General features: G+C 31.0%; 1 protein-coding gene across 1 annotated transcript; it reads right to left on the bottom strand.

Annotated features, from left to right (window-relative positions):
- Window positions 1-108: 108 nt before the first annotated feature.
- On the bottom strand, window positions 109-25088 carry LOC106682948 (ATP-dependent RNA helicase DDX42). Its single transcript, XM_014424105.3, has 16 exons — window positions 24959-25088; window positions 24632-24850; window positions 24377-24521; window positions 21141-21250; window positions 20368-20470; window positions 18802-18992; window positions 15639-15745; window positions 14874-15013; window positions 14479-14707; window positions 7848-8119; window positions 6521-6671; window positions 5857-5949; window positions 5397-5530; window positions 3956-4081; window positions 2157-2276; window positions 109-384 (listed from the first exon to the last, which is right to left on the bottom strand). Exons 2-16 carry the CDS (start codon window positions 24841-24843, stop codon window positions 262-264), a joined length of 2256 nt encoding a protein of 751 aa, XP_014279591.1. The 5' UTR covers window positions 24844-24850; window positions 24959-25088; the 3' UTR covers window positions 109-261.
- Between the last annotated feature and the right edge of the window lie 2797 nt (window positions 25089-27885).

The raw sequence follows: 27885 nt of genomic DNA, 5'->3' as shown, positions 1-27885 counted from the left end.
ATGATTTATGTGAATGTTATTTTGTTTACAACCACTAGTTACAATACAAAAACAACCCTCAGGTCTGTCCTTTTATATTACAAATTATTCTAAAAACATTAATCATAATTAAAAACAAAAACATGTAATATTTATTATATACATGGCGATGATATAATCAAAATTATGAATCATACACTTAATATTACATAACAATTAAGAGTTAACTGCTTGTTCTTGCAGTTAAGTGATTAGAGGGCCACAGCATAAAAAATTTAACTACTATGGATTGTCCCACCGACTCTTTTTAACCTTCTTTTCTGGGAGGGGTCCTTTCTTTACCCTTGGTGCTCCATCAGGGTTGTCTAGTGTTTGTTCCCACGTATGGTCCTCAGAGGCTGTGAACTGTAAACATGGTTATATTTTTAGCTTCTAATAATTAGAGAAAATACTTTAATTTCTTATTAAATTTATAACTTAGAACTTTCAGAGTTTACTCGAAAATAGTTAAGTAAAGGTACATATAAACAGGAGACAAAGACAATCTGGAATAACTTTTTTTGTTTGGCCATCCCAGAAATTGTAACTTAAAATTAATAAATAAATGAGAAGTGAAACAAATTATATTCTTTAAAAAATAAATTCAATTTCTTTAACATTAAAAAAAAAATTGGTTGAAATAGTGAACATTGAAAAATAATTAAGTATAAATTAATTGTAATGAGTGCTGGCGTTTTAGGTTAATTAGTAGATCTTCATCACAATGTCCAGAATAAGTTAATCACGTTAAAAAATTAACTCATAAGATTAAATAACATTATAATTACATAGCCAAAAAACAAAAGCATATCTCAATGAGGAAGGTGATGTGCTCATATCTTCCAGGCCTGGATGTCAATTTCCAAACAGGAAGAAAAAACGTCTAATGACGATAAATTACATAATTAAAAAGTAGGGGCTCAAGCTGTCTTTCTTTTTAACTCACTTATAAAATCGGAATGGATAAGATGAGATGCTGAAACATCTAAACTTAATGTTCCCTTTGGGCCCTAATGAACCAACATATTGGCACAAGTTTTGAGTAATCTTTTTATTCTCCAAAGTCAAACATAATTCTGGTTGAATCTGTGAGTCAAAAACTTCAAATGGTCAAATATGTAACAAAATTGTTGTTAGTGGTTTTTTAGTGATTAATATCTTCAGGACACATCCGAACAAACGTCTTAAAATATCATTTATCATCAGAGGCAGTAAAAAATCACCACATCCCATTCAGGAAATTATAGAGTTAGGTGTGCTGGACAACAACAAGATAAGGTTAAAAAATAAACAATAACCCCAAATGAGGGATTACATGCTACTGTTATGGCCCAGAGAAAATCAAATCAGAACTCCGATAATTGTAGAAGTTAGTGGGGATGAACATATATACAGAAACATCCTATAAATGTAAACAGAATAGAATAGAAAATAAATTTAGTCTGAGACAAAGAACCCTTCTGAATATTGTAAAAATGTACAGTTAATAAAATATCTCATTAGAAACTGCAAAATAAAAATAACTTAAGAGTATACTATATCTACAATAAAAACTATATCAGAGAACAATATAAAATAAATGTCATTATTCTAAATTAAAAATAAAATAATACTATAAAGGAACAATAAATACATAAACAATATGAAACCATAATGAATAACAATGAAGTAAATCTAATCGAATTAGCAAACAAGTACATGACTTTATTCACACATACTGTAAAAGTTATGAACTTTGCACCATCTAGTGAAACACGACCCAAAACTTTATTTTTAGATGGCTTACAGTAGAATTACCTCAGTGATCATCCATTATTCTCACCTTGGGTTACACAATATGAAGAATCAGCTGATATAATTTGGTGCCAATTAAAGAAAATCTAATATGAAGAACCAAGTTTTAAGGTAAAGGTACACCTATGGTTGCAAACTTCGACACTTTTACAGAAAAACTAAAATTAATGATTTAGATATAGCTGCCACTTCACAATATAATAAATCCCTGATTTATCAATTAAATTTTTTTTTTAATCAGGTGAAACATTTAACTTTATTGTTATAGTTAAAGAAAATCTTACTTTTCCTTGCACATTTTAAGTAATAATAATAATTTATGAAATAGAAATAGAAAAACAAACCTGTGCTTGATACTGAGCTCTAAATGCTGCTTTCATAGCTTGTAACCTATCCATTGCTGGGCCTCGACTTGTTTTTGGCATTAATTCTGATATACTCATGGAGGGTCGAATATTTGAAGGCTGGGGAAAAAATAATATAAATCAATTAATTTTATGGTTGGTTCAATAGAAAAAAAATTACCACAGTAAAATATTGACCAAAAAATGAGATATTAAGTATATGGCAAATTCTCAAATTAAAATGAAAATTGTTTATTTGGGTGTTACATTCTTATGTACTTCAACTAGGGGAGGAATGTTATCCTACAGGTTACCAAACTATTTTGATTAATGTGAAAAAGTCAAAATTAATTCTGAGGATAAAACACATTACGTGTGTCAGGTCATTGTAGAATTGTTTCACTTCCATTACACATGAGTCCTAAGTTGCAGCATAGAGTTAAACTAGTGCTATTCTTCTCATTACCTTGCCAGGGACAGGAACGCATAGAACCGATGGTTGGAAGCACCCCCACACTAAATGGCCTATGGGTAGAAGAAGAGAAGATACACATATAAAAAATTTCACCCTGGCCTGGCCAGATTTGCATGACCAAACCTACTAATTACAGAATGACAAGGTAATGTCTCAATACCCTTGTTAACCATGGCCACAAAATTAAAAAAAAAAAAAAGGTATATCAATAAAATGTCATCAGAGATAGGTCAAGTATAGAATTAATTTCATAATGCTTACTATTATTAGTTTTATTAATTAATTGGTAAATTTATAATTTTTATTTAACATATTATTTACATGAGAATTATATCTTCTCTTAATGAAAGCATTATATAGGGTGTTTTTTTAAGCCCGATAGAACTTGAAATTGTAAAAAATAACACAAAAAATTAAATTGTAATCAAAATTTTTTTTTTATTCGAAAGATCAATACGTGACATTAACATTTGAAAATGATTTCGGGCATATGGGCACCGCGGCTGTTCTTGACGAAGCGCATTCTGTAAAATTGTGTTCAGCGATGAGGCGGATTTTTGGCTTAACGGGTTTGTTAATAAGCAAAATTGCCGCATATGGTCGTGCGATTTGACACCTCTCGATTATTTCCTGTGGGGCTACGTGAAGTCACTGGTTTATGCTGATAAACCAGCAACAATTGACGCCTTGGAGGCCAGCATTGTTCGTGTTATTCGTGACATACGGCCAGCAGTGCTCGAAAAAGTGGCCCAAAATTGGACGTCCAGAATGCGCTTCGTCAAGAACAGCCGCGGTGCCCATATGCCTGAAATCATTTTCAAATGTTAATGTCACGTATTGATCTTTCGAATAAAAAAAAAATTTTGATTACAATTTAATTTTTTGTGTTATTTTTTACAATTTCAAGTTCTATCGGGCTTAAAAAAACACCCTATATAAGAGCCTTGTTAATTCTAAATATAATTCAATGTTTAATTTTTAATAAGTGGAGAAGATGATCAGGGCATGTGGTAGCAAAAAAACACAAATGAACAAAATATTATTTATTTGTGCCAACATTTTGACCTGATTTTCAGATCTTCATCAGGGAGTTTTAAGCAGAGATTCTGCCTAAACTAAACTTAAGTTTTAATGTTATGTTAAAATTCAAAATTAACAGATTAGTCATCAAAATTATGATAAATAAAATCATAATACATGAAAAAACAACATATATACATAAAAACCAGAGGAAGATGACAAAAAGCTTTAATACCACATTGAAAGTTGAACAATAAATTACAGCAAAAATAACCTATTGAAATAAATAAAGGAATATACTAACAGCAGAAGGTATACCGCTACTGGTGCTGCTTCCCAATCCTGGCCGTTCCCTAAATCCAAGTCCAGCTTTGTCCCCTATACTCTTCCCTTTTCCAGATTTGAATCTTGTCTTCCGGAACCATGCACTCTGTAACATAAAAAGGGTACATTGTTATGAATAATAAATAAATTACAAGTTATAATTAACAATGGCCAGCCACTTTAATTATTCAATGCATAAACATACAACTCATTAACTTTTAATATTTAATAATCATTGGATTACTTAAAACCAACAATCTATTAATGTGTATTAGATTAAAGATGTAAATGTCAAGAAAATATTTCTTCTGTAGGTTTTAGTATATTTGTAAGTCTAATTTTATTCAACAGAAAATATCTCTGTAGTGTGAAAGGATATCTAAATTTTTTGATTGGCAATAAGCCACTTTTCAAGTTAAAAGGAAAGCTGCAAGATATTAAAAAAATTCTCATTTATCTGGTATTCAGTAGAATAGTGTACGCCTTTATCTTGTGCCAGCAAACAAATAATATTTAAACTTTTTGTTTTAATTTTATGAAAACAATTCGTATTTTATGTGTCACCAATACCTAGTACCAAGGCCATTCAGCTGAAATTAAATATTGCCTAATAATTAAACAGAACTATATTGTATTTTCTATACCTACAGGCAAAAATATAAGCAAATCACAATTTAACTTAGGGTTTGCGGTTGGGGTCAATATTTTCCCATTTCTTCACAATAAAGAAGAATCAATGTATACTTTTTATAGTTGTTTTATTTTTCTTATTTCTCTATTTTAAATTAAATTTCCTCTGTTTCTAAAAGCAGTTTGATTATTCATTTAACTAGTTAGTCCACTTCTTTCCTTTTGGTAACTATAATTTAACTACGTTGAAATATGGTTACAAATTAATATTTTGAAATTAATATTATTTTATTTTATTTTTTTTTTGTTTACGGCTCAAGTCCACCATTGAAGACCTACACAGCCCCAGAATAAGAATGTCAGGATTCATATCTCGGGGCTGCCGTGAAATAAAATCTCACCCTAGTGGGATTCGAACCCACAACCTTCTGAAACCATTTCCAACTCCACTTAATTATCAGGTCATCAATTTATTATTTTCTTTTAATTATAATAACAGCAATCAATTTGAAAAATCTTTTCATCTCTCGGTTATAGATTGATACAAATTAATGAAAACAAAACATTAGTAAAACTTGAAGAATGTAGCTGATCAAAAGCTTCCCTTCATTTTCCTACACCGCTGGTAAAAAAAACTACAGAGCAATCTTCAGAGTGGTTCCCCCTTTTCTTGTAAGGCACAATATAACAACATTAGTATGTTGGATTAATATTTATCTGATGTTTGTAGATGCTTAAGTTAATAAGAATATAATATAATTAACCATTATTAAGATATAGTACATTAATACCTGCATGGCAAGTTCAAGTAATGGAGCTGGGACCTCTTGCCCAGCACCTTCTAAATTCCGAACAAGGCAACCTGCAAATTCCTTATCTGTAGACGTAACTAATGAATAAGCTGTCCCTTTCTCTCCAGCCCTACCTGTGGTATTTGTACAAAACAATTAATGCTCTATAAATTGATAGGTTTGCATAAATAATAAAAAGAGTTAAAATGAAAAGGAAAAGATTTTTTATTTACAGATTATCCCTAAAGAATAAAAAAAAAGGACAACCGAATAATTCTTTTTTTCATTCATTCATTTTTCAATCTAGCTGCAGCATTTATTTATAAAAAATAATAATTGATTTGTAGGATTGCTGATTTCAGAATTTCAAAATTATAATATGTAATAAATAGAAATGATGTAAAGAGAGGGGAAGGGAGAATTCAGTGAAAGAAACAAAAAGAGCAAAAATGGATATTACCTGTACGCCCGATTCTGTGAGTATGTGTATCAATATCTTTTGCCATATCGTAATTTATTACAGTTCTAATATGAGAGATATCTAAGCCTCTTGCTGAAAGAAAAAATAAAAGATATGTTTACTTTTGATCTTAGTGAATATACAATAATGTATTACTATAAGTATTACACATTTAAAAACAATGTTAAATAAAATAGAATAACTAAATAAAAAATGTTGGTTCAGAAATAAAAATTCATTATTGCCAAAGTTTTCACACACATCCAGATACTTTGGAGAAAATTATGGTTTATATTTCTTTTAGTGTGCTTATAATAGCACACAACTTCATTCAATCAAGTGAATCAACTAACCAAGCAATATCTTATAGCCAGGAGCTCAGATCAATTTTAAAAAAAATAGCAATTTTGCTAAGATAGCATAATAATACATGATGTTCAAGCACCGAGAATCTACAACTGGAACAACACAACAGAGATATCTAGGAGGTAAAGATTGATGCTGGAACTCCTGATTCCGAGATAAATTAATTCAAAATAATGCTATGAAATGTCTGAAAAATATTAATGGGAATCTGATGGATTTTAATCCCAACTTAATTTAATTTTTTTTTTTCCAATTCACAAATATATGACAACCATATATATAAATAAGTTGAAGATACCTGCTACATCTGTTGCAACCATTATATCAACTTCTTTTTTACGGAATGCAGTTATAACCCTATTCCTTTCAACTTGATCCATATCACCATGGAACAGTAATGACTCAATTTGCTGAAGTTTTAGCTGCTCAGCTAACTCTTCAGCATTAATCTAGAAGAAAAGAAATAAATTGTATTTTTTTTTAATAATTTAAGTACATAACAATTTTCAATCCGAAAATATGTATGAATTCTTGGTAATATTTCAGATCAGAGTAAAATAGTGTTCAATCATAGAAAATCTACTTTTAATTAGTCATTTCTGTTTCCTCTGTCCAAGAAACTTCAAATTATGATTGCAGATTATTGCGGGAAATTGAATTTCAACAAACAATTTTAAACTTTAACTTTTTTGATTTTCCTAACTGTTTGCAAATTGTGAAAACTGTAAAAAAATTGTGAATCATGGTTTTTGGCAATTTATTCCTTCAGGGTGGATCGGATTGGAAAAATCACTGATATAATATTGTTTTAAAATAAGAATTTATGAGAATCATTGTAAATATCTTTTTCCATTGGAAATTCACGAGTTAAAAGCACTGAAGAACTAGAAGAGTGTTCAAAGACAACTTCACCACCAATTAAACTTCTGTATCCATAACTAATACCTCAGATCTAATTAAATACCGAATCAATCACAATTCTTGAGACAGAAAAATAAAGAGGGAAGGTCGACAATTGAATGCTAGGTCTTAAAGCACTTTACCACATTTCTCAAACTTTTTTCAGTTTGGATCAAATTTGCTCCAATTTACAGAACCTCTAAGTTATTGACTCAGTTCAAAAATAAATTTTAATGGAATAGGTAGGATGCTTTTTTTAGGGGTATTGAGGTTGAGAGTAAAATTATTAGAAAAAAGGGTCCATTCAATTCTGTGTTTGTTGGTTTTATGAAAGTAGGAATCAGAAATAGAAAGATATAAGCGGATAGGGTTGTTGAGTAAATTAATTTTTTAAAGAAAATAATGTTGGGAATGGTAGTTTCAAAGTCAACCAGGGTAAGTTGGTTCAGTATGTTAGTCTATAGATACTGTGTTAGTACAGTTCCTTATGACAAGGTCAATACATGGAAGGGAATTGTTTAAAATTGAAGGATAATGCAGAGGCAGGAGTGTTAGGAATTAAAAGACAAGGGGGAGATCATCGATATATTAAAATAGGTTTATATTAATTGTTTTTTTCTTGACAGAACACATCACTCTACTCATTTCTCCTTGAAAAGAGTTCTACATTTAAAATTACCCAAATCAAAATATTTCATACATTACCAGTCCAGTCATCAACATACCTTTTTAGTAACAAATATTAGTACAGAGCCATTAGATTGAAAAGAAACTAAATGGGCCAACAGCCATGGAAGTTTGTTGCTTTGTTGAAGGACAATAACAACTTGTGTAATGTCTTCGTTAGCTTCTCCGCCTTCTTCACCGTGAACGATCCTTACTGGATCTATCAGCACATCTTGAGCTAGACGCTTTACTTTTTTTTTAAATGTTGCAGAAAATAAAAGAGTCTGTCGGTCAGGACGTACATGATTGCATATTGATCTCACTTGAGGTTCTGTGAAGAATAAAAAAAAAATATTCTGTGAAATAAATCTGAATACTACACCAAATTTTAGCTATTCACTGCAAAACATCATTAGGGACAATGAAGTAACTAAATATAATTCAAAATAACATTAAACTGAAGTAGGTAAATATCCTTAATGTTTTAATCTTGTCCATAAATCTCCTCTTTACAATAATGTTACATAGAAATATGGTAATGAAAAGTAAAATTAATGACAAAACTATAAGTGTAAACTTTTTTAACTAATAAAAATGTAAGTAGATTAATATTTTTTTATTTAATAATAAAATACAAATAGTTCTTGTGTGAGCATAAATTTATGATTGACATTAAGGGTATTTTATTCAACTTGTATAAAGCAATGGCCGGACATAAAAGAGAAATATCAAGACTTTCAGTCATAATGAATACAAAATAGATTAAAAAAATGATTAGTTAAGGTGCTTTTATGCACCAGTTTCAACCAAGATTCCTTATCTTTAAGTGGTATTTTGCTTGCTCAAAATGGGAGAGAAAAAAATTAATTTTCGTCATTTAATGATTTTTTATTTCCGAAAAGGAAAATCCACTGCACAAACAGTTAAAAAAATTTGCAGTGTTTATGGCAATGATGCCTTAGGAGAAAGCACCACCCTAAATGGTTTACTTGGTTCAGAATTGGAAATTTTGATTTGGAAGACGCAAAGTGCTCGGATCGTCCTTCAACTGTTGATGACCAAATTCAAGCATTGGTCATAGACAAACCTCACTCTACGAGTGATATCTGCGGGATATCACAGAAATGCTTAACATATCTCATGCAAGTGTCTCAAATCATTTTAGGGCTGCAGGATATGTTTCTCAAAGTGATATATGGGTTCCTCACAATTTGACGGAAAAGAATTTATTGGACAGCATAATCCAAATATCATCTTAGAAACCTTTTTATGACAAACCAATATCCCAAAAATAATTACTGCCAAAAATAGGCATAACTTTTAGGTGGTCATGTATCTGGTTGCTGAAAACAGGTACAGTAGACTCCCTCTTAACTGTGTCCTTTTATACCCAGTTCATCTGCTAATTGAATATAAAAAATAAAAGTGAATTAAAAAAAAAAGTTAACAATGTCTTCCACAAATATCTTTTGCTTGTATTCATGGCATCCAGATAAGTATAACAAAAAGATAGGATGAGTAAAGTTGATAACTGAACAGATCTTTTGGCTGTTCAGTAATAAACTTTACTCTTCTACACTTACTGCTCTTTTGGGAGTGGAAATAATTTTTATTTTATTGATATACAAAAATATGTTATAGAAATACACAGAAATATAAAAGGATATTTGAATCTGAACTTGGAGACTGATGATTTAATATTCTAAAGATAACAAAAGTAATGGGGTGTATAAAAAAAAATTACCGTTTTATCAAATTCAAGATTTCAAAGGACTGTAAATATTTTAATTCTATTTAATACTTACCAATAGTTAATAATCCCTTTAGAGCATTCTCTATGCTTGTTTAATCACATTTGACTTCTTAAAAAAAAAACCTCTGTTTAGTTATTTCTAAGTGTTCTACGAAATTCTAGTAATTTTAGGGCATTACTGGAAAAAAATTTCACAGCCGCTGAAGCAACTCGTGAAACTATTAATATGAAAGGGAAGGTGTCCTTGACATGTGCACTGCGCGGCATTGCTTTGAAAAATTTAGAAGTGGAGATACGATGTTGGAAAGAAAGAAGGGCTCTGGGTGACCATTAATGGATATTAATGAGGTTCTGCAGGAAGCTGTGGAGTCAAATCCTATCAGATACTGTTAATCGCCAACTATTCTCCATGCGGAAGGTGAAAAAGAGCAGTAGACTGGTCCCTCACTAACTTACTCTTCAGCAATCAGCTATGAGATTAGAAATTTGTGAAAATTTATGGAAAAACCCTCTGGTATGATTGTCACCATGGGGATTTTACTGGAAGATTGTCACCTATGATGAAAAGTAGGTATACTGGTGAAATCTGAATACCTGTGAGCAATGGCTAGATCGGAGTCAAACTGCTTCTCTGGTTGCTGCAAGGAGGCAATTTGAAAAAAAAAATTCATGCTTTGCATTTTTTTGGAATTTTAAAGGTCTTATTCATCACAAATTTATTCCTGATGGATGCTCTATGAATTCTGAACTCTACTGCGAACAACTTGAAAGATTGTATGCGAAGTTGTCACAGTGTTATACTGTTTTGATCTACCAAAAAGGAGTTTTATTCCAACAAGATAATGCTTGTCCTCACACTTCCTGTCGAACCAAAGAAAAGTTTAAAAAACTTCATAGGTTCAACCTCCTACCTCATTGGATTACTACTTGTTTCGACCCATTGGCTATTTCCTTCAAGGGAAAAAATTTGGTAATTTTCCAGAAGATGAAATTGCAGTCCAAGAGTTCTTTGACAGGCATCCCAAAGAATGGTATCAGCATGGGATCCAGCAATTGGCTAGCAGATGGCTAATGACGGTAAAGATAACAATGGATTATACTTTGAATATTAATTATATTTTATATCAAAGAAATAATAATACATATATTTAGTTGAAAAACAGTCATTTTTTTATACACCCCATTATTATCTTTTTTACTCAAAAATTTACTTTGAATTTTATTGCAGAATGTCTCGTAATAATTTATCAATCTTATTACTCGATATAATGAACACAAATAAATTGAAATTTGAAGGAAGGGAGGATTGGAAATTTAGAGGAAGCAGAGTTGACCATGGAGTAACTTCACTCAGCTAAACATATGATAGCCGCAATTTTCTCAGTTTCATTTTCACAAACCTAAATAAACTACAATTGATTCTACTCAGATTTGCACCCAGTCTAAGCCAATCTTACAGAAATGATCATGAAATTAACTACAACAGATATTTTTATAATAAAATTTTGAACTCTTTAAAGTTTTATAACAAATGACAACATAAACCAGAAGTAGTTGTAAGAACAAATGCATTTACACAATTGGATAGTGTTACTATCAGTAAAACCACTACAAAATTAAGAGAAGGAATTAACCACTGTAAAATATTGAAAATAATAATAATAATAAAGAAATCACAAGGATCTAGAAGCTAATTTCTTACTATGTTCTTAATCACAGCTTTTCTTGAACTTCTTGATGATACCCTTAAGCTTTGGTTCATTCAAGAAATAGGATGGATAACACCGTCCACTGGACCTATTCTCAAAGAGAAAGCACTGGTTTTGCACCAACAAGAAGTCCAGATAATGCAGTTTACTGCAAGTGAAGGCTGGTTAAACTGCTGGGAAAAACGGCAGGTGCACACCAGCTCACTGTTTCTGGGGAAAAATTATCGTCCTTTCAATCAAATATTCCACTAATTAAATACAAATAAAAAGTTTTATTGAACACAAAACATACAAAAGTACAAGGAAAAGGATTTTTTTAGGGTGTATTGAGACAAAATTTAGCAATTGTGTTGAATACTCTTTTTTGTATTTTTTTTTTTTTTAATAATGGAGGAATCATTATAAATACAAAAAAAATCAATTTATCAAAAAAGGAAAAGATAAAACAATCTTACATTTTTTTAAAAATTTTAATATTAAAACAAAATTACTAATATTTTCTTTAATTTCAGAACTCAATTAGTAGTTTGAAGTGGTAAATCCTTTCATATTCATCAGATCCTTTCCAATACCCCCAATTCCAAACCCAAGTGGAAAATACTCCAAAATTTATCCTTACTGGAATCCATTAACCTCAGCTCTTTACCAATAATGCCAGACGAACTCAACAACCATATCCTATGCTCCTGATCCATCACTCATTCCTGATATTCTAAATAACAGCTTCAATCCAGAAAACTTCTTTTTTTACCCATGTATTCTACAATGAACTACTAACCACTACGGGCGTTGATTACCTCAGGGTTTTACGCCCTAAAGCCTCAACCAATAACAACTACTAACCACCATTCTAAGATCCCATACAAGCCATTATGGACTGGACATTCCTGTTTAATTGATTAAATCCTTGCTCACAGTCTTTATTCCCATACTCTATCATATCTACAATCTTGCCTTGCTTCTTTGGAAAACTGCTTTAGTTGGACCATTAAATAAAATCCCAAATCCTTCTTCACTTAATGACCTCTGCCCTATTTCTCTCCTCTTTAACTTTACAAAAGTACTGGAACATCTTGCTCAAAATCAACTCTTAAACTTCCTAGAAGAATGTTCACTCATCAATCCCCTCTAATTCAGCTGTGACCAGGTTATTCAACACAATCCGCTTTCCTTAAAATAACTCACAACCTCCAAACTGCCATTGAACACCAAAACCTAACAATCATCATCCTCCTAGATTTCTTCAAAGCATTTGACACAGCTGACCATAGGATCCTTCTTACTACGAAATCTTCCTTAATCCAAAAGTTCTCTGCACTGGTTTCAATACTTCCATACCATCATACGCAATGGTTCCAGATAAATCTCCATCAATGATTCGACCCCTCACCTGTGGTGTCCCTCAGGGTTCATCGCTATCCCCCATCCTTTTCGCTATCTACATCAATGACCTTTCCCATCCTTATCCAACATTCTCAACACCATCTGTACATAGATAGTTTCCAAATTTATCTATCCTTCCCACCTTTGATTTATTAGTTGCCACAGAGAAATTTCAAGACTTGAATCACATTAGTCACTAGGCAGAAGAAAAGAAGCTCAAGTTGAATGTAGAGAACACTAAGGCAATCATAATAGGATTCAATCACCACCTGAATACTATTTCTCATATTCCAACCTTGTTCCTAAACAACAATCCAATAAAATTCTATCCATCTGTCAAAAACCTTGCTGTCACCATTCACCAAATTCACTCCTGGAAAAACCACATCTCTGATATTTCCTATTGTATCTTCTCCACCCTAAAGCATTTAAATTACCTTTGTTACCTACTTCCTTTTAAACCTGTAGGCTCCTGGTTGCTTCCTTAATATTCCCCACTTTGACTATTTTTCTATGATTTACAGGTGTTTCTCTAGGGATCTTGAAGCAAAAAAAAAAAGGTTGATTAATTTGATTTTTACATTTCATTTCCTAGGGACAACTCTGTCAACCGATTTCATGAAGAGTTAAAGTGGCTTTATCTCTCCTTCCATCCTAAATATTTCCTTGCATCTTTTCTTGCTAACCTTGTCTTCCATCATACATCTCTGACCTTCAATTTAAAATCTCAGTACATTCCCGCAACACCCGTTCACGACCTTCGACTTATACATAACTCCCCATTGGCAGATTTTTCCTGATCCATTACTCTTCCCTATGGAATTCTGTTCCCTTTTTCATTTGTAGCTGTAATACCCTTCCAACCTTCAAATCCGATTTCTTTGATCACATACATCCCATTCCTTAAGAATAACAATTAAAAGCTATAAACGTAATTTAAAATGGTAGAAAGATAGATGCAAGGTAACATAAATATTATTAGATGTTTTTAATAGCTGTATAGAATTTGTAGATATCTATGTTTGCTCATACAATCATTTATTTCTTTTCTTTTGTTGTTATTAGAATATATTTATAGACTTATGATGTGTTAGAGGATTTATTTATTATTTTTTTTTTTCTAATTTATTATTATTTTTCTACTTTTGATGTTTTTGATTTTCTTTTATGCTTGTAAATATGTATAAAAACATATTTCTTTTTGTTAACTATTTTTAGTTCATCAGTGTTTGATTATTTTTAATTTATTCCCCCCCCCTCTAGAAGCTAGTCACCCTATGATTTATGAGATGATATACAGTTTTGGTTTTATCTGCTTTCTTTCCTTTTTTATTTTACATATTTTGTTAACTATTGTTTATTTGTTTTCTTCTCCAAATTATTATTTTAGATATATTTTAGGATGTTCTATAAGTTCAACTTTATTTTTTTAAATTTTATATTATACTCTAAGGCACTAATTCCTCTTTTCGATACCTGTAATATTATTCTAAAGGGACTAGACTAGCCCCAGGATAAATAAAGAATATTATTACTATTTTTATTATATCTGGATTAAATAAATGTTCCTCATCGATGCCTCTCTCGAAGATCCAACAATGAAGGTTAAGAGGGAGTCTACTGTAAGACAAAAATATATGTTTGATGACCAAATCTGAAGGGTTTTCAGAAGAGATATAAAATATATAGGGAGAATACAAGGAATATTTCATAGTTCCGGAGGTGATATTACTATACATCAATTCCTAAATGAAACCTAATAATAAAGATTCACAGATTTAATAGAAAAATAAAAAAAGTACCGAATATATAAAATAACAAATAAATTTATTAATTGTTTCTTACCAAAGCCCATGTCAAACATTCTGTCTGCTTCATCCAGGACTAGAAATGTAACTCTTTGAAGGTTGGTAGCTTTCACTTTGATGAGATCAATCATACGACCAGGGGTAGCTACAACTATTTCTGCCCCTTCTTCAAGGGCTTTGGACTGTTCCCACTTTGAGCCACCACCATAAGCGCAAACTACATTAATGTTGTAAACTTTGCCAAATTTTCGTGCTTCATTATAAATCTGTAGAAAATAACAAGTTAACTCGATTCATTATAATAAATTAAGTGGTACAGAAAAATTTAATTTAAACAAATAAATGGTAAAGAAATGCTATAAAAAAGAGCAAAGTAATACAATTATTTATTTAAAAAACTAAATATTTCAAAAACTTGTCGTCATCAATTACCTGTTGAGAAAGTTCCCTTGTGGGAGCTAAAATCAAACCTATTGGTCCATCTCCAACAGCTAATTCCTTCTGATCCATGATATGGACAAGAAGGGGCCATATAAAAGCAGCCGTTTTACCACTTCCAGTTTTAGCAATTCCTAGAAATTAAAGTAATTTATATTTAAAATAAGTAAAACAAAAAAAGTAATAATGAGAAATTTTCCAATTCAATAATAATATTTTTAAGTTATTGTGGATTCATTTGATTAAAATTGATGGAGTTACAATTATACTCTTAGATTTTTTTTCCCCCTGGCATCCTCATACCTAAGGTTTAATTTATCAGAACTTTCTCAGACGACTGAGACCATTTCAGTGTCAATATACCCGACCATTAATCTATGGTATGCAAATGTAACGACCAACTATAACCAGAATAGAATTGAATAAAATCAAAGTTAAATTAGAATAGAGGTGTTTCAGCCATCAAATAAAGAAATGAGTATTTGTAGGCAGGCATGTCTTAGGTTGATCCAAAAAAGCCCAATATCATTTAATAATGTGCTAAATGGAGCAATAGATATCACAAGTACCATTTTATGAAAAGAATGGACTGAAGTGGTAAGTGAATTCCTGAACTAATCAGCTAAGCAAGTAGTAAACATTGGAAATTTGAAAAAAATTCAACTTCGATAAACCTAAAGCAAGTAGAGCACTATTTAAATTGAGTGCTTGTACAAAATCCAGTGAAATTCTGTTAATTTTAAATAACTGTATTATTACCAATAATATCTCGCCCAGAAAGCCCTGCAGGAACAGCTTGAGCCTGGATAGGAGTGGGCTGGGTGTATTCACACTTCCTTATAACTTTCATAAGAGCTTCATCAAATCTAAAACATATAATAACAAAACATAAAACATTATATTAAATAAATTTAAGACGAGATTGCCTATGGGTAAAGGAGGGGAGGCGGGGCGCAATGGCGAACCCACTGACCCCCCATTCACTCTGCTAAGTCGACTGGACTTCCTTTCTCAGATGTTGTAAAATATAAATTGAAAAAAAAAATTAAGCAAAAAATTGTAATAATAAAAACGAATGAGAAAGTTTGTTAATAAAAACGTTTTGTTGTAGACTTTGTTCCTAGTAGAAGGGGTTGGTTATGGTAAGTAGAGAAGGAGCTAGGGTGGAGGGTGTGTGAGTTCCCTTCCGCTGCAGGCAAACTGACTACAAGTTTTTATTATTTCTATATTAATCCATGAAATGATAAAATAAAATTGCAAATAATTAATTTAAAATATTATTAATATATTCCAGACATATTTGAATATAGGAGAAAACATTAGTTAATTATAAAATAAATACAATTTCTTACAAATACAACATACAAACAAAAACAACTTACATTAAATGAAATTTTGTATCTGGATTGAAGTTCACTGCTTGTTGAAATGACTCTTCTAATAATACTTCATAATTATTTTCTCCTTCATAACTGCACTTAAACTGACTTTTCTTTTGTTTGAACATTATCACAGTCAATCAGTAAATAACACATTTTACAAGTCCTCACTGCCATTATGTATCTTGTTACACATAAAACCTACATTTTTACCCATATTGCTATCTACTGACTTTTCTAAACTATATACAATTTTTTCAACTAGTTTTCTCCAAAGTATCATGTTAAAAAGATCAATCAGGATGTATTTAAAAAAAATTAACATTTTTTCATTATCACAACTTAATCATCAACTAGTCCAAAATCAATTTCATCCAATTACATCCATAACTTTTGTTTAAGGATATGATAACCTATTTCCTTAGACACTCATTTATTTGGAAATGGCTCATCCATTTTGGCTTAAAGCTGAAGGAAAGTTGAAGATTAATATAAAAATGTAACTAGTATCAATTTTATTAAATGCCATCCACAATGTTCACTGATTTATGCACAGATAAATAATTCATTAGGGCTCAAGATGCGGAGGAGAGGTAGTACCTTTAGCTAGGGAAGACCTAAAGACTGGTTCTCACTCAAAACCAGGGAAGTAGCCGAGAGGACTGAGAAATCATAAGTGGAGATCTCAAGGATGCTACTGCCAAGACCGTCCATGCATGGTGAAGAACTGTATCCAGCCCAAGGTGACCCTGCTTCTGACAAAACACAGCAGATCTAGATTGGGAGGTCGATAAATATCCCTAGTGGCAGGCAGCAATGCTATCAGTACTGACATGGAGCCGAAGACAGTAGGGATCAGCTGAATCTTGACCAGATAATCAACTGCGAGGGAACAAACCCTACAAATGACACAGAAGTTGGAGATGTTGGCCGAAAGTCCCATGGCATATTTTATGATGTTCAAGGAAAACTGGACATCACACATTTCTTCCCAAACTTAGCTGACAGTTGGTGGAGCACATGTGGAGATATGCCCCCAATCAGACCTTGGGACCAAGCTTTTCGGAAGTCTGGGGGACCTAAGGAGGACCGCTGATATTATATATTAACTTCTCGACATACCCATCTATAGGGAAGGACGAAGAAGAATAATTCATTATATATATATTTTTATTATTTTGTTCCAGGCTAGTAGTTTCATTAATCATAACAAAAAATATCCAAATAGACTCAACCTTCTTTATTAAAACATATTATATGTCCAACGTTTCTGCCAATTCAGCCATTATTAAGGACGATCTTAATTTTAGATTCACTGCCTCATATTAATTTATAAAACTTTGCATACTATTATGGCCAAGACAATTTAATACAGTCAAAATAAACATGTATTTGTCACTGTAATATCTAATAATAAATTTATTATTCACAATTTTTTTATTTTACTATGTTGTGATAAGTTAGTGATAGTAAAATGCAAAAATTTTGAAGAATAGAATTTAATATTAAATGTTATAGTGTCAAATAGGGGGTTTATTTTGACTGTGCTAAATTGACTTGGGCATAATAGCGTGCAAAATTTTATAAATCAATGTGAGGCTTTGACGCTACAATTAAGATTGTCCTTGATGATAGTAGGATCGGCCAAAACCTTGGATAAATAATATGTTTAACAAAAAAGGTGGAGACTAATAGGATAATTTTTGTTATTATTAATAAATCATTCATATTATGAGTTAAAAAAACACAAAAAAGCAAAAGTGTCCAGGTACAATCAAAAGAACTCGAAAAGTAATTAATCTATTTATTATGAGCCAATATTTCGCTCTACTTCGCAGTGTTTTATCAGGGCTAAAAAAGTTGAAAGACAATTGATGAAAACAGAATAATAACAAATAAAAAAGTAATATACTAATATAGTACACACTACAAGACGGAAAATAGGAAAAAAATTAAAGTCTAGAAAAAAGGAAAATAATGAGCTAAAGGTGGATGCAAGGTATGAACAGAGTAGAGGTGGGATGGGGGAATTTGATGGTTAACAAATACATTAGTTTCCTTTTTTCTTGAATTTTATTTTTTCTTATTTCCCATCTTTTAGTGTGTACTATATTTTTAAATTTCAATTTTATCTATTTTTTTAATTATTATTATTTTCGTTATCATAAATTGTCTATATTTTTTTGTCATTCTTGTTTATTTATACTTTTCACAGTAAATTTTAATGTTATTTTCTTTGATTATTTTTATATAAATTTTCAAATATTTTAAATCATTTTTAGCCATACCTTAATTTACTTTTATTTCATGTTATCTGTTCTTTTACATTGTTACATTATTTTAGTTGTTTGTATCTTTTTTAGCCCTGAAAAGAGAGGCGAAACATTGGCTCACAATAAATAGTTTAATACTATTTCAGTTCTTTCGACTGAATTAGGACCATCCTCCCTTTTTTATATTAAACATGGTCAATCAACAATCTTCCAAAAAAAAAAAAGGTAATTTTAAGAAATATGAAAAACATTAAAAATGTAGTTCCTTACCCAAAATGTGCAAAACTGGTGACAGGATTAGGTGGATTGGGTCCAGATACCCTAATGCCCAAAGTATTTCTAAGGTCTTGCATCTTATCAGGAGTCAAAGATGAAATCTCCTCATGTTCGATGTAGAAATTTTTTTCAAATTCTTCATATTCAATCGTAGAATGATCAATAGGTGGAAGCGGGTCAATAATCTGAGTTATTAAACATTTATAATAAAATTTGGTCACATATATAATTTATTGTAAATTAAAATGGAATTACACTTGAGATTTGAGAAAATTTGGGCACATAAATAATTTATGGAAATTAAAATTGAACTAAAATAAAGATAATTTCTAAAATAGACTTAGACTACTAGTTTTAAAATTACACATTATTACAAAATGAAGGAAACAAACAGATAGCTACATTAGTATCAAATTAATACCCACCAAACTATTATTACAACAATAAAACAATTAGGAAAAGTTGGAGATCACGTTATGGTAAATTTAATAAAACTTAAAACAAAACTTTGAATTTAGCTGGCATTTATTTACTAATGAATTAAAGGAGAATATTGCCAACCTAATTTAATCAAGTAATAAAACATTTATTTATTTTTCTTTTCAGTTTAATGAGAAGAACTTTACCATGCCACAGTAATTTATTATATTTAATTTTAAAAAATACACTAAGAGTCATTTCACTTTAAATGCCAGACTTTGCTTGCATTCTATTATTTTAGACGTTAAAAATGCTTAACATTATTCATCCAAGAAAGCCAAAAAAAAATTCTGTCCACAGAATCAAAAATATTCACTCGCACTTTACGTTTTTGATATCAAGGAACGAATTTGGTTCTAAGACTGTTTATGTCAAATTTGTGTTCAGGCATGGTCCATCGAAAAGTTAATCGATTAATCAATATGTTAAATTTCAGGGATAGTGCGGGTTTGGTATCTAGTTGGTCTCATATCGATTTTAACAGACTATCCACTACTTGCTCTTACACAGGTGCAAACATATTCTCAGAACATCTATATTTTGAAAATGCCTCGTCCACTTTGACACAATTTGAAAAGAAGTTGCGGATTAGTGTCGTCATGATCTAGCATACATTTTATAAAATTCACTTCATCATGTGATAAACTATTATTCTTGATACATATATTTTAAACACAAATGTTTAAAAAAAAATAAATAAAATATCTTCTTAAAAACTGAAATATAGGTAATTTTGGATCTACTTATACGATACCTTTGGTGAGGAATCTGATCTTAAAATAGAGAGTAAAAGTTACCATTCATATACCTGAATATATTGAATTTAGTAAAAATAGTTAGTAGTGACAACTCAAAATCGGAATTAATCCAAACTGGATTAAAAGTGAAATGATCTCTATATTCATACAGGAAACATAACTCACATTGATACCATATTGGAAAAACAAATGAAACGATTCGAATTTAGAACTAACTCAATCAATAAAACAATTAGTTTTGATGAAGTGACAAAAAAGTCATCAAAATAAATTAGAACCAGAAAAAATATATATATATATATATTTTTTAAAGGAGACTTACCTTATTTTTTTTTGGAGCAATAGGGTTTCCATCTTCATCATATTCAATTTCAATATCAGATTCTTCATCCTGCAAGCCAGCACGTGGATTCTCTTCGATGTACCTGAAATAAAATTTATACCTGATATATTGAAACTGAATAAATGTAAATACATTATATTGAACCTAATACCTTTAGTTCCAAAGCCTGTGTGGAACAATGTATAATATCTGAAGAAAACGGCAAAAGCAATTTTTAGTCTTTATTGTATTGACACTAAAGAACTGAGGTTCTTCCAGTTGGATCATGGAATTTGAAAAAATGGTGGCTCCATAAAATATAAAAGCCAATTTAAAAAAAAAATGATTTATCTGAAGAAGGTGAATTTCTCTTTTAAGTAATACCACACCACCCCTTATCAAATGATATTAGAACACTGGTTTATGGATGCTACCTATGGCCAGTAGAAACTTTTCTAAAACTGAAATTTTTGAACTCAAAAAGTACTTAGCAGAAGATGATTAATTTCCTTTTTAAATAATACTAAACCACCTCCAGAATCAAATGATGAGATAGTTTGCCAGATAATGATTAATGCTTCCTGAGACCGGCAGAAACTTTTCTAAAACTTCCATTTGAAAATCATAAGATATATTTATCTAAAGGCAATTATTTTCATTTTTAAATAACACTAGACCATCTCCTGAATCAATTAGACTGCTGGTTTATGGATGCTACTTGAGGCTGGCATTTACAATATGTGAATAAATTTTTTATTATTTAACAATGATACCTGTAATATGATTCCTCAACATCTTCGGACTCAATATCATCACGAATTCCTTTACTTGAATCTTTGGCATTATTTTTCTTTCCTGGTTTGGGAACCGATTCTTTCTTTACCTAAACAAATGAAATTGTCATATGTCGGTATACACAAGAAATTGAAAATATTAATAAAAACAATAATTAAAAACTGAACCTAATAAAAAAATGTACAACTTTAGGATACTGTAAACCAATATATACTGATTTCAGGTAAACAAAATTACACCACAGTTAAGGTATTTCATTTCCTATAGTTTATAAACATCAATTATTTAAAATCTGAAAAATGGAAGTACGGAATTATTTTTAAAATACTGAACCCAGGAACCTTCATGGGTTAAAGGAGTACAGTTTTTGGATTTTGGAGGAAATGATAAGGCAGTTAAGTAAGTTAGTTAAGAAAGGATTTTTCAGGACAAAATCATCCAACACCAACAACTTGATCTAAGTCTCAGATCAATAAAAAAATATATAAGCTTAAATGGCTATTACAATAACTGATGTAACCATTATGGTAACCATATTTTTTTACTAATCTCTAAAAGGGTCTCCTGATCCTTGACTCAATCTTTTGCTGATAAAATAGAAGACAAAAGACTGGTAGACAATATTCAAACTTAGGTCCAGGAATAAGTGTCAAGTCGTTTATAATTAATAAAAGTGTACAATGTTTATTATATCAAACAAAACCAAAATTAATCATAACTTTAATTATTGTCCTAATAAAAATGGTAGATAAATAATTGATATGACAATTTTTTATTTTTATTAATAAAAAAAAATTTATATATATTGTGAAATAATAATCTACAAACAATCAAGTGAGGATCAGAACATTTAATAAGAATCATCTTCAAGCTATTACAGTCAACTTAATTTTATAATTATACTTTGTACCAAGAATAAAGTTTTTCATTTAAATACTATGGTCAAAAGTTTAGGAATATCTCCATTTATTTTTTTTTTAGAAAATTAGATACAATTTGGATAAATATAACGAAACTTCAATACAACAAAAGTATCTACTAGAAATAAAATATTTTAAAATCAACCTTAAACTGGTGAGGTGGGGTCTAATGGACCCCAAACAATTAATTTAATTAAAAACTATCCCCAGTCCTTAGCCACAGTCATATTTTATTTCGCTTTTAATAGGTTCCATAGTTCCATGCCAAAAAGTACTATATAGTATAATTTTTTTTTCATATAAAAGAAAAATTATTCTTATTTATAATAAACAAAAAACAGAGTTTTAGTTTTGAGAAAAATCCAATCCCACTCGCTTATGATGATACATGTGAAATTTAAATTAATCGAATATTATTGTATCAAAGTAAAATTAAATGTTGAACAATACTTCATTTGATATCTGGCTGTTATTCTAATCATTATTTTCTTTTTTCAGGATCTTCAAAATGTAACATCTTACCCAAACAAAGGGAAATTTATTTAATAGCACAAGCCCTAACTTATCTTGAGCAGTCCATACTCGCCAGAAGTCTAAACTCAAAGTACCCTTTGCTGGACTCAAACTTTTAATTATGTCACCATTTTATGTTTTCCTTCGATCGAGTGAACTATAAGGCAAGGTGCAATGCTATCAAGGAGCTAAAAATCAGATACAAAAAGTAGTCCTTTATTTTAACTTTTTTTTTTTCCATTACTTTGCTTGCTTGCTTATATTTCACATTTCAGTTTCTTAAGTATTATTTTTAAGTCAGAGGTTTGTTTTCAACCAAAATGTTTTAATACATATAAATAAAAAATATCGTCACTTGTTATATTTTTCCATTGCTTCAAGCAGGCACCTATTTCACTATTACTACATATATGATGTTATTCAACCTTCAACTGAACTACAGATATCACACTTTTAGAAAAACATCCTTGTTTAATAATTTTAAGTCCATGTTAATTAAGTTGAGATCTCTTACAAAATAAGCTGAAATTGGCTTCTAATTTTTAAAACTAAGTCTCCTTACTAAGTACCAGTGTTTTTAGAAAAAAAAAAAATTATTTCAATGCTTGTATTTCTTTTTTTCTGTGATGTGATAGGTAAAATAAATATTAAATATAGAAATACCAAATGAAATGCTCCTTTAATAATAAAAAACTGACTTTATTAATAAACTTTAATAATAATAGTGTATATTCCTGAGAACTATAAAATATATTTTACTAAAAATTTCCAATGTACCCTGGGAAGTATATTGTATATTGATTCTAACGGGTATTAGATGACAAAATGGTTTATATTCAAATATTCGAGAGGAACTAGAACTTTTAATCTAAACAGAGCCAACAAATTTGATTTGTTCAATTATTAATCGGTTAACCATGTTTTACACACTAAATATGAGTACCATGAGATAATATTTTGCTATGGCATTGCTAATGGTAATGGGGGGGAGGAGAGGCACCTGCTAGAGAATATTCCAAGCAATTCCCAAACAGACTTCATCCTCACTATTCAGAGTGTATTTTGATGACTTATGGGGACAAGATCATTTATATCTCCAAAAGTAGGGCCAAGTCCAATTTTTCATTACTCAGACAAAGACGTGCAGCAGCCTGGCTGGTTGTGTCAGACATGTGAAATTCAACAGAGTATGTACTCCAGGGATGTCGATTTCTGCTCAATCATTTAGTTTAAAATTATATATTCCCACAACAGATCTTAGATTGAATTAGTAAAATTCAGACGAAGTAGAAATATTTGAGGCCGTTGTAGTTAAGTAGCTAACAGCATCACCTTCAGAATCTTGCATCAGCAACCGTGCTGGTTCAATTTCGATCTCATTGGGATGACTTTTATTTTGTAGTTGTCTCAAGAACTGAAAACTCATCATTCCCACTCTGGTTAGAATAAGCTGGTTTATATTCCTGAAGGATAACCCCTCTATCTGTGAGAAATGGTCAGATAGAGGGTAAGAAGTAAAGTAGAAGTACTTATTAATGGAGTTAAGATGGATTATCAAACTATCATTGTTTGATAGTTAACATATAGTGCTATTATTATAATATTGGTCATTCATGGGCTCCTGTAAAGGAATAATAACTAAGTGAAAGTAATTACATGATTATCTTGATAAAAGTATATTTATTGAATACCTTCAAAATATTAATAAAATATATCTAACTATCATTGCTATATTCATAACGGAAATTCATAACCAAAGAAAATTAATATCACTAGAGAACCTGATTTTCTATGTCAGCCATGTAAGCATCAAGAGGGTCTTCTTCATCAGAACCCAAAGATTGTTCAGTACCCGTAAAAGCTGTAGGACTTCCAGGAGCTGGGATGTAGTCCAATTTTGGTGTCTCATCTTCTTCTTCAAAATACCTAATTGTATCTATTAGTTCTTGACATCACAGAAATCATTGCATGCAATATACTTAAGCTAGCTTTGATTCTGTGGATAAAGTCCTCCCACATAAAAAATTAATGCTTACTCTTCTTCTGTTTTGGATCTCTTCTTAGGAATACCCCAAGTTGCAGATAATGCATTCTCTGTAATGGAACTCATAGTAGAGTAACCCTGCTTACTAAGTGCTGCAGTTGGTGGAGGAGGCACTGCAGCCTGCCTTTCTGCTTTGCTCATCAAATGAAATCCACCAAAACCAAAACCCTTAGGTTGGCCATCTCCACCCCTGTGATAGCTCATAATCAGTCTGAAAATGATAAGCTCATAGTTATTATAATTTTTAGTGAAACACAAAATAAAATTCCAATAAATTACTTTTTAGTCTCTAAAAAATGATGAAACGAAAATGTCTCACCTTTTGTTTTAATAAAACAAGCTGAAAACATCAAACGAGCATAGCCTATGACAAAAAACACTACCAAATAAGTAAACAAACCTAATGAAGTAACCTGACTAGATAACCTGTGATGTACCAGGTTTCAATGGTGCACGAATAACTTCGATTTAAATTTTCAAAAATTCTCTTTGCCAACCAAAGAGTATATATATTTTACATACTGATTTAACGATACATTAGACAATACTAATCTTGTTATTTAGTATTTATTTATTATTACTATAATTGTTATTTAAATTTTAAAAAATCATATTCTTTGAATAGACATCAATTGGATGGGATCATGTATTTTAAATTTTGTTGGAAAGTATTTTCTTCGGAGTGGTTCTTCCTGTACTATGTATTCCTGCACAGTATATGTAAAATTCAACAGTTTGAATCCCGCAAGGATGAGTTTAAAACTACAAGAAATCTGTTACTTACATACTTAAATACATCATCTATCTGTAAACAGTTTAAAGCAATTTAACAACTGTTTAGATTCGATGTCAATCACAATAATACTTTAGTTATAAATGAATCAGTTTAAATAATCTATTAAATGTTAAAGCATAATGCCATAAAACGTTTTGTTTTCAAGGGACTCCTTAAAATTTGGAGAATCCACCTTAGATACTGAACAATTTGGAGCAATTTCCTCAGCCTTCCTTGATATCAATGACCTTTTCTTTAAATGAGGAGAAGATGGTTGGGGGTGCGGTCAATGAAACACAAATAAGTATGGCTAACTTATTTTAATGTGCCGACGTTTCGGCTAGAGTTTCTAGCCTTCTAGCCTTCCTCTCATAATTATGGACCTTTTCTTTAGTTTCATCTATGAAAAGGCAATCAACCTATTATGTCTATACATTTTCCTCAAAAATACGTTCATCCTTATAAACGTTTTTAATAATAAAATTTTAAGTAGCTCAGTTGGTTCATGTCTGAGGGGTTTTCCTCTATTTTCCCAGTTCATTGGATATATTTTTAAAAGGAGATCCTTGGGCAGCCGTTTAGTCTTTTACCTGTTGGTCTAGCTTCCATTGTTAACCTGACTTCTCTTTATCTTCATTCATTCGATAAACATTTTCAAACCATTAAGTTGCTTATTTTCCATTATTGTCTTCAATTGAGACATTTCTAATCGCTTTCAATTACTTTCCTTCCGGACATTGTCTATCCTTGTTTTTCTCTTCTGAGATCTACATTGTAAAGTCTCTCCTAAATGCTAACGATTAAGACTGTATCGTTTGCACTTTATAAGGACTCCCATGTTTCTTTAACAGGTCTTAGTGTTATATGTTTACATGTAATATAGGTCTCCTCATACACTAAGATGTTGAATAATACTAAGAATGTCTCCCTGTTAAACTCCTTTGTCAAGAATAGTTTGATTTCTTTACCATTGATCCTTACGACTTTATCATATTTCAATATCTATTTTGTAGCCCGTAGCAAAGATATTAGTACATTTTTAGCGGCGAAGGCATTCTACGAGTCATACCTAGATACAGAGTCAATCGTATGTTTTCGTTTTAGAAAACATATAACTACTCTCATCTTTGTCCCTTGTTTCTTAAGGTGGATCCACATGTTGGCCGCTCGCCACAGATCGGAGGCTCGTACAAATGCTCGGCAAACAAAGAGCGGACCATCCACATGTCAGTAATATTCACAGAGGCAAGCATGGTGGACGTACTAGTAGTTTCAGCCATTGCACTTGGTAAGGAAATTAAATATAAATAAATAAGATTAAATATAAAACTTATTATAAAAAGTACCAACAAACACCTTTAACCTCCTAACAGCTCTCAGTTGCAACTAGACAAAGAACAATGGTGTAGATGCTACACGAGCGCTCTCACGAACCCCTTTGATCTATGGCCAAAAAACCGACTCTCAACGGCTCGGCAACGAGCCTAGGCCAACCAAGCCAAGCCACCCATCTACATGCTCGCGTATGTCTGAGTTCGTCATAGCTCGGCCAACATGTAGAGGCCCCTATACATGGTGAGTACATACTTTTTTTGATTTTCCCACCCACTTTATAAGGAGAAAATATTTTTTTTTTACTTCACTACATCGCACCTTAATTTTCACTTCCCATACTTCTACCCATCTTTTCTTCTAGGGATTTTAGGAGGCCAGTTGCACTATTATAACCGTGCCATCTCATTTAGGCCAATCACTCACAGAGAAGTATCATTGATTTAAAGCTTTAAAAATAGGTACAGAAAAGGTTTGTAAGAACATAATTGGATATAGTAATAGGAAACTAGAATATTATGACACTGACGGGAAAAAAGTTTAAACATGGGAAGGAATGAAAAAGTACAAAGTTAACATTCTGGATACTAGAGAAGTAAAAAAGAAAAGTATTACGGTAAATGTATGACTATATTTCAGATTCCCTGACGGAAATTTCATCAAAAGAAATATGTTCACCGATTATGGTTACAAGTTTCCAAATAAAAGTGGGAAAGAGATCATTCATGAACTAATACAAAACACTAGAAGCATGGGGAAGGATGTTCTACGCTGATTGGCAAAGAATCCTAAATAAATGCGTAGATAAGGGAAGGGATGGAATCTTGAGCGGTAATTTCAATTCAGGACAGGGTATGATCATAAGATTCATAATTCACAAGTCATAAATCATGACATTTAATCAAAAAAGTTTTTTTTTTAATTCTATATTTGACGCATTTTATAGATTGTATCATAGACTTCGGTTACTTTGAAATATTCAAGAAAATAAATTTGATTCGAGTTTTATCGTTTCATATTTTTGGACAAATTATACTTCAAGACGTCTATTACATTTAAAGGGGCCTCTACATGGCGAACTCAGACATACGCGAGCATGTGGATGGGTGGCTTGACTTAGTTGACCTAGGCTCATTGCC

Source organism: Halyomorpha halys, unplaced genomic scaffold, assembly GCF_000696795.3.
Source record: "Halyomorpha halys isolate HHAL.00 unplaced genomic scaffold, Hhal_1.1 Scaffold453.1, whole genome shotgun sequence".
NCBI lineage: Eukaryota > Metazoa > Arthropoda > Insecta > Hemiptera > Pentatomidae > Halyomorpha > Halyomorpha halys.
Note: the sequence above shows the minus strand (reverse complement) of the source record. Positions and strands in the feature narration are given on the sequence as shown.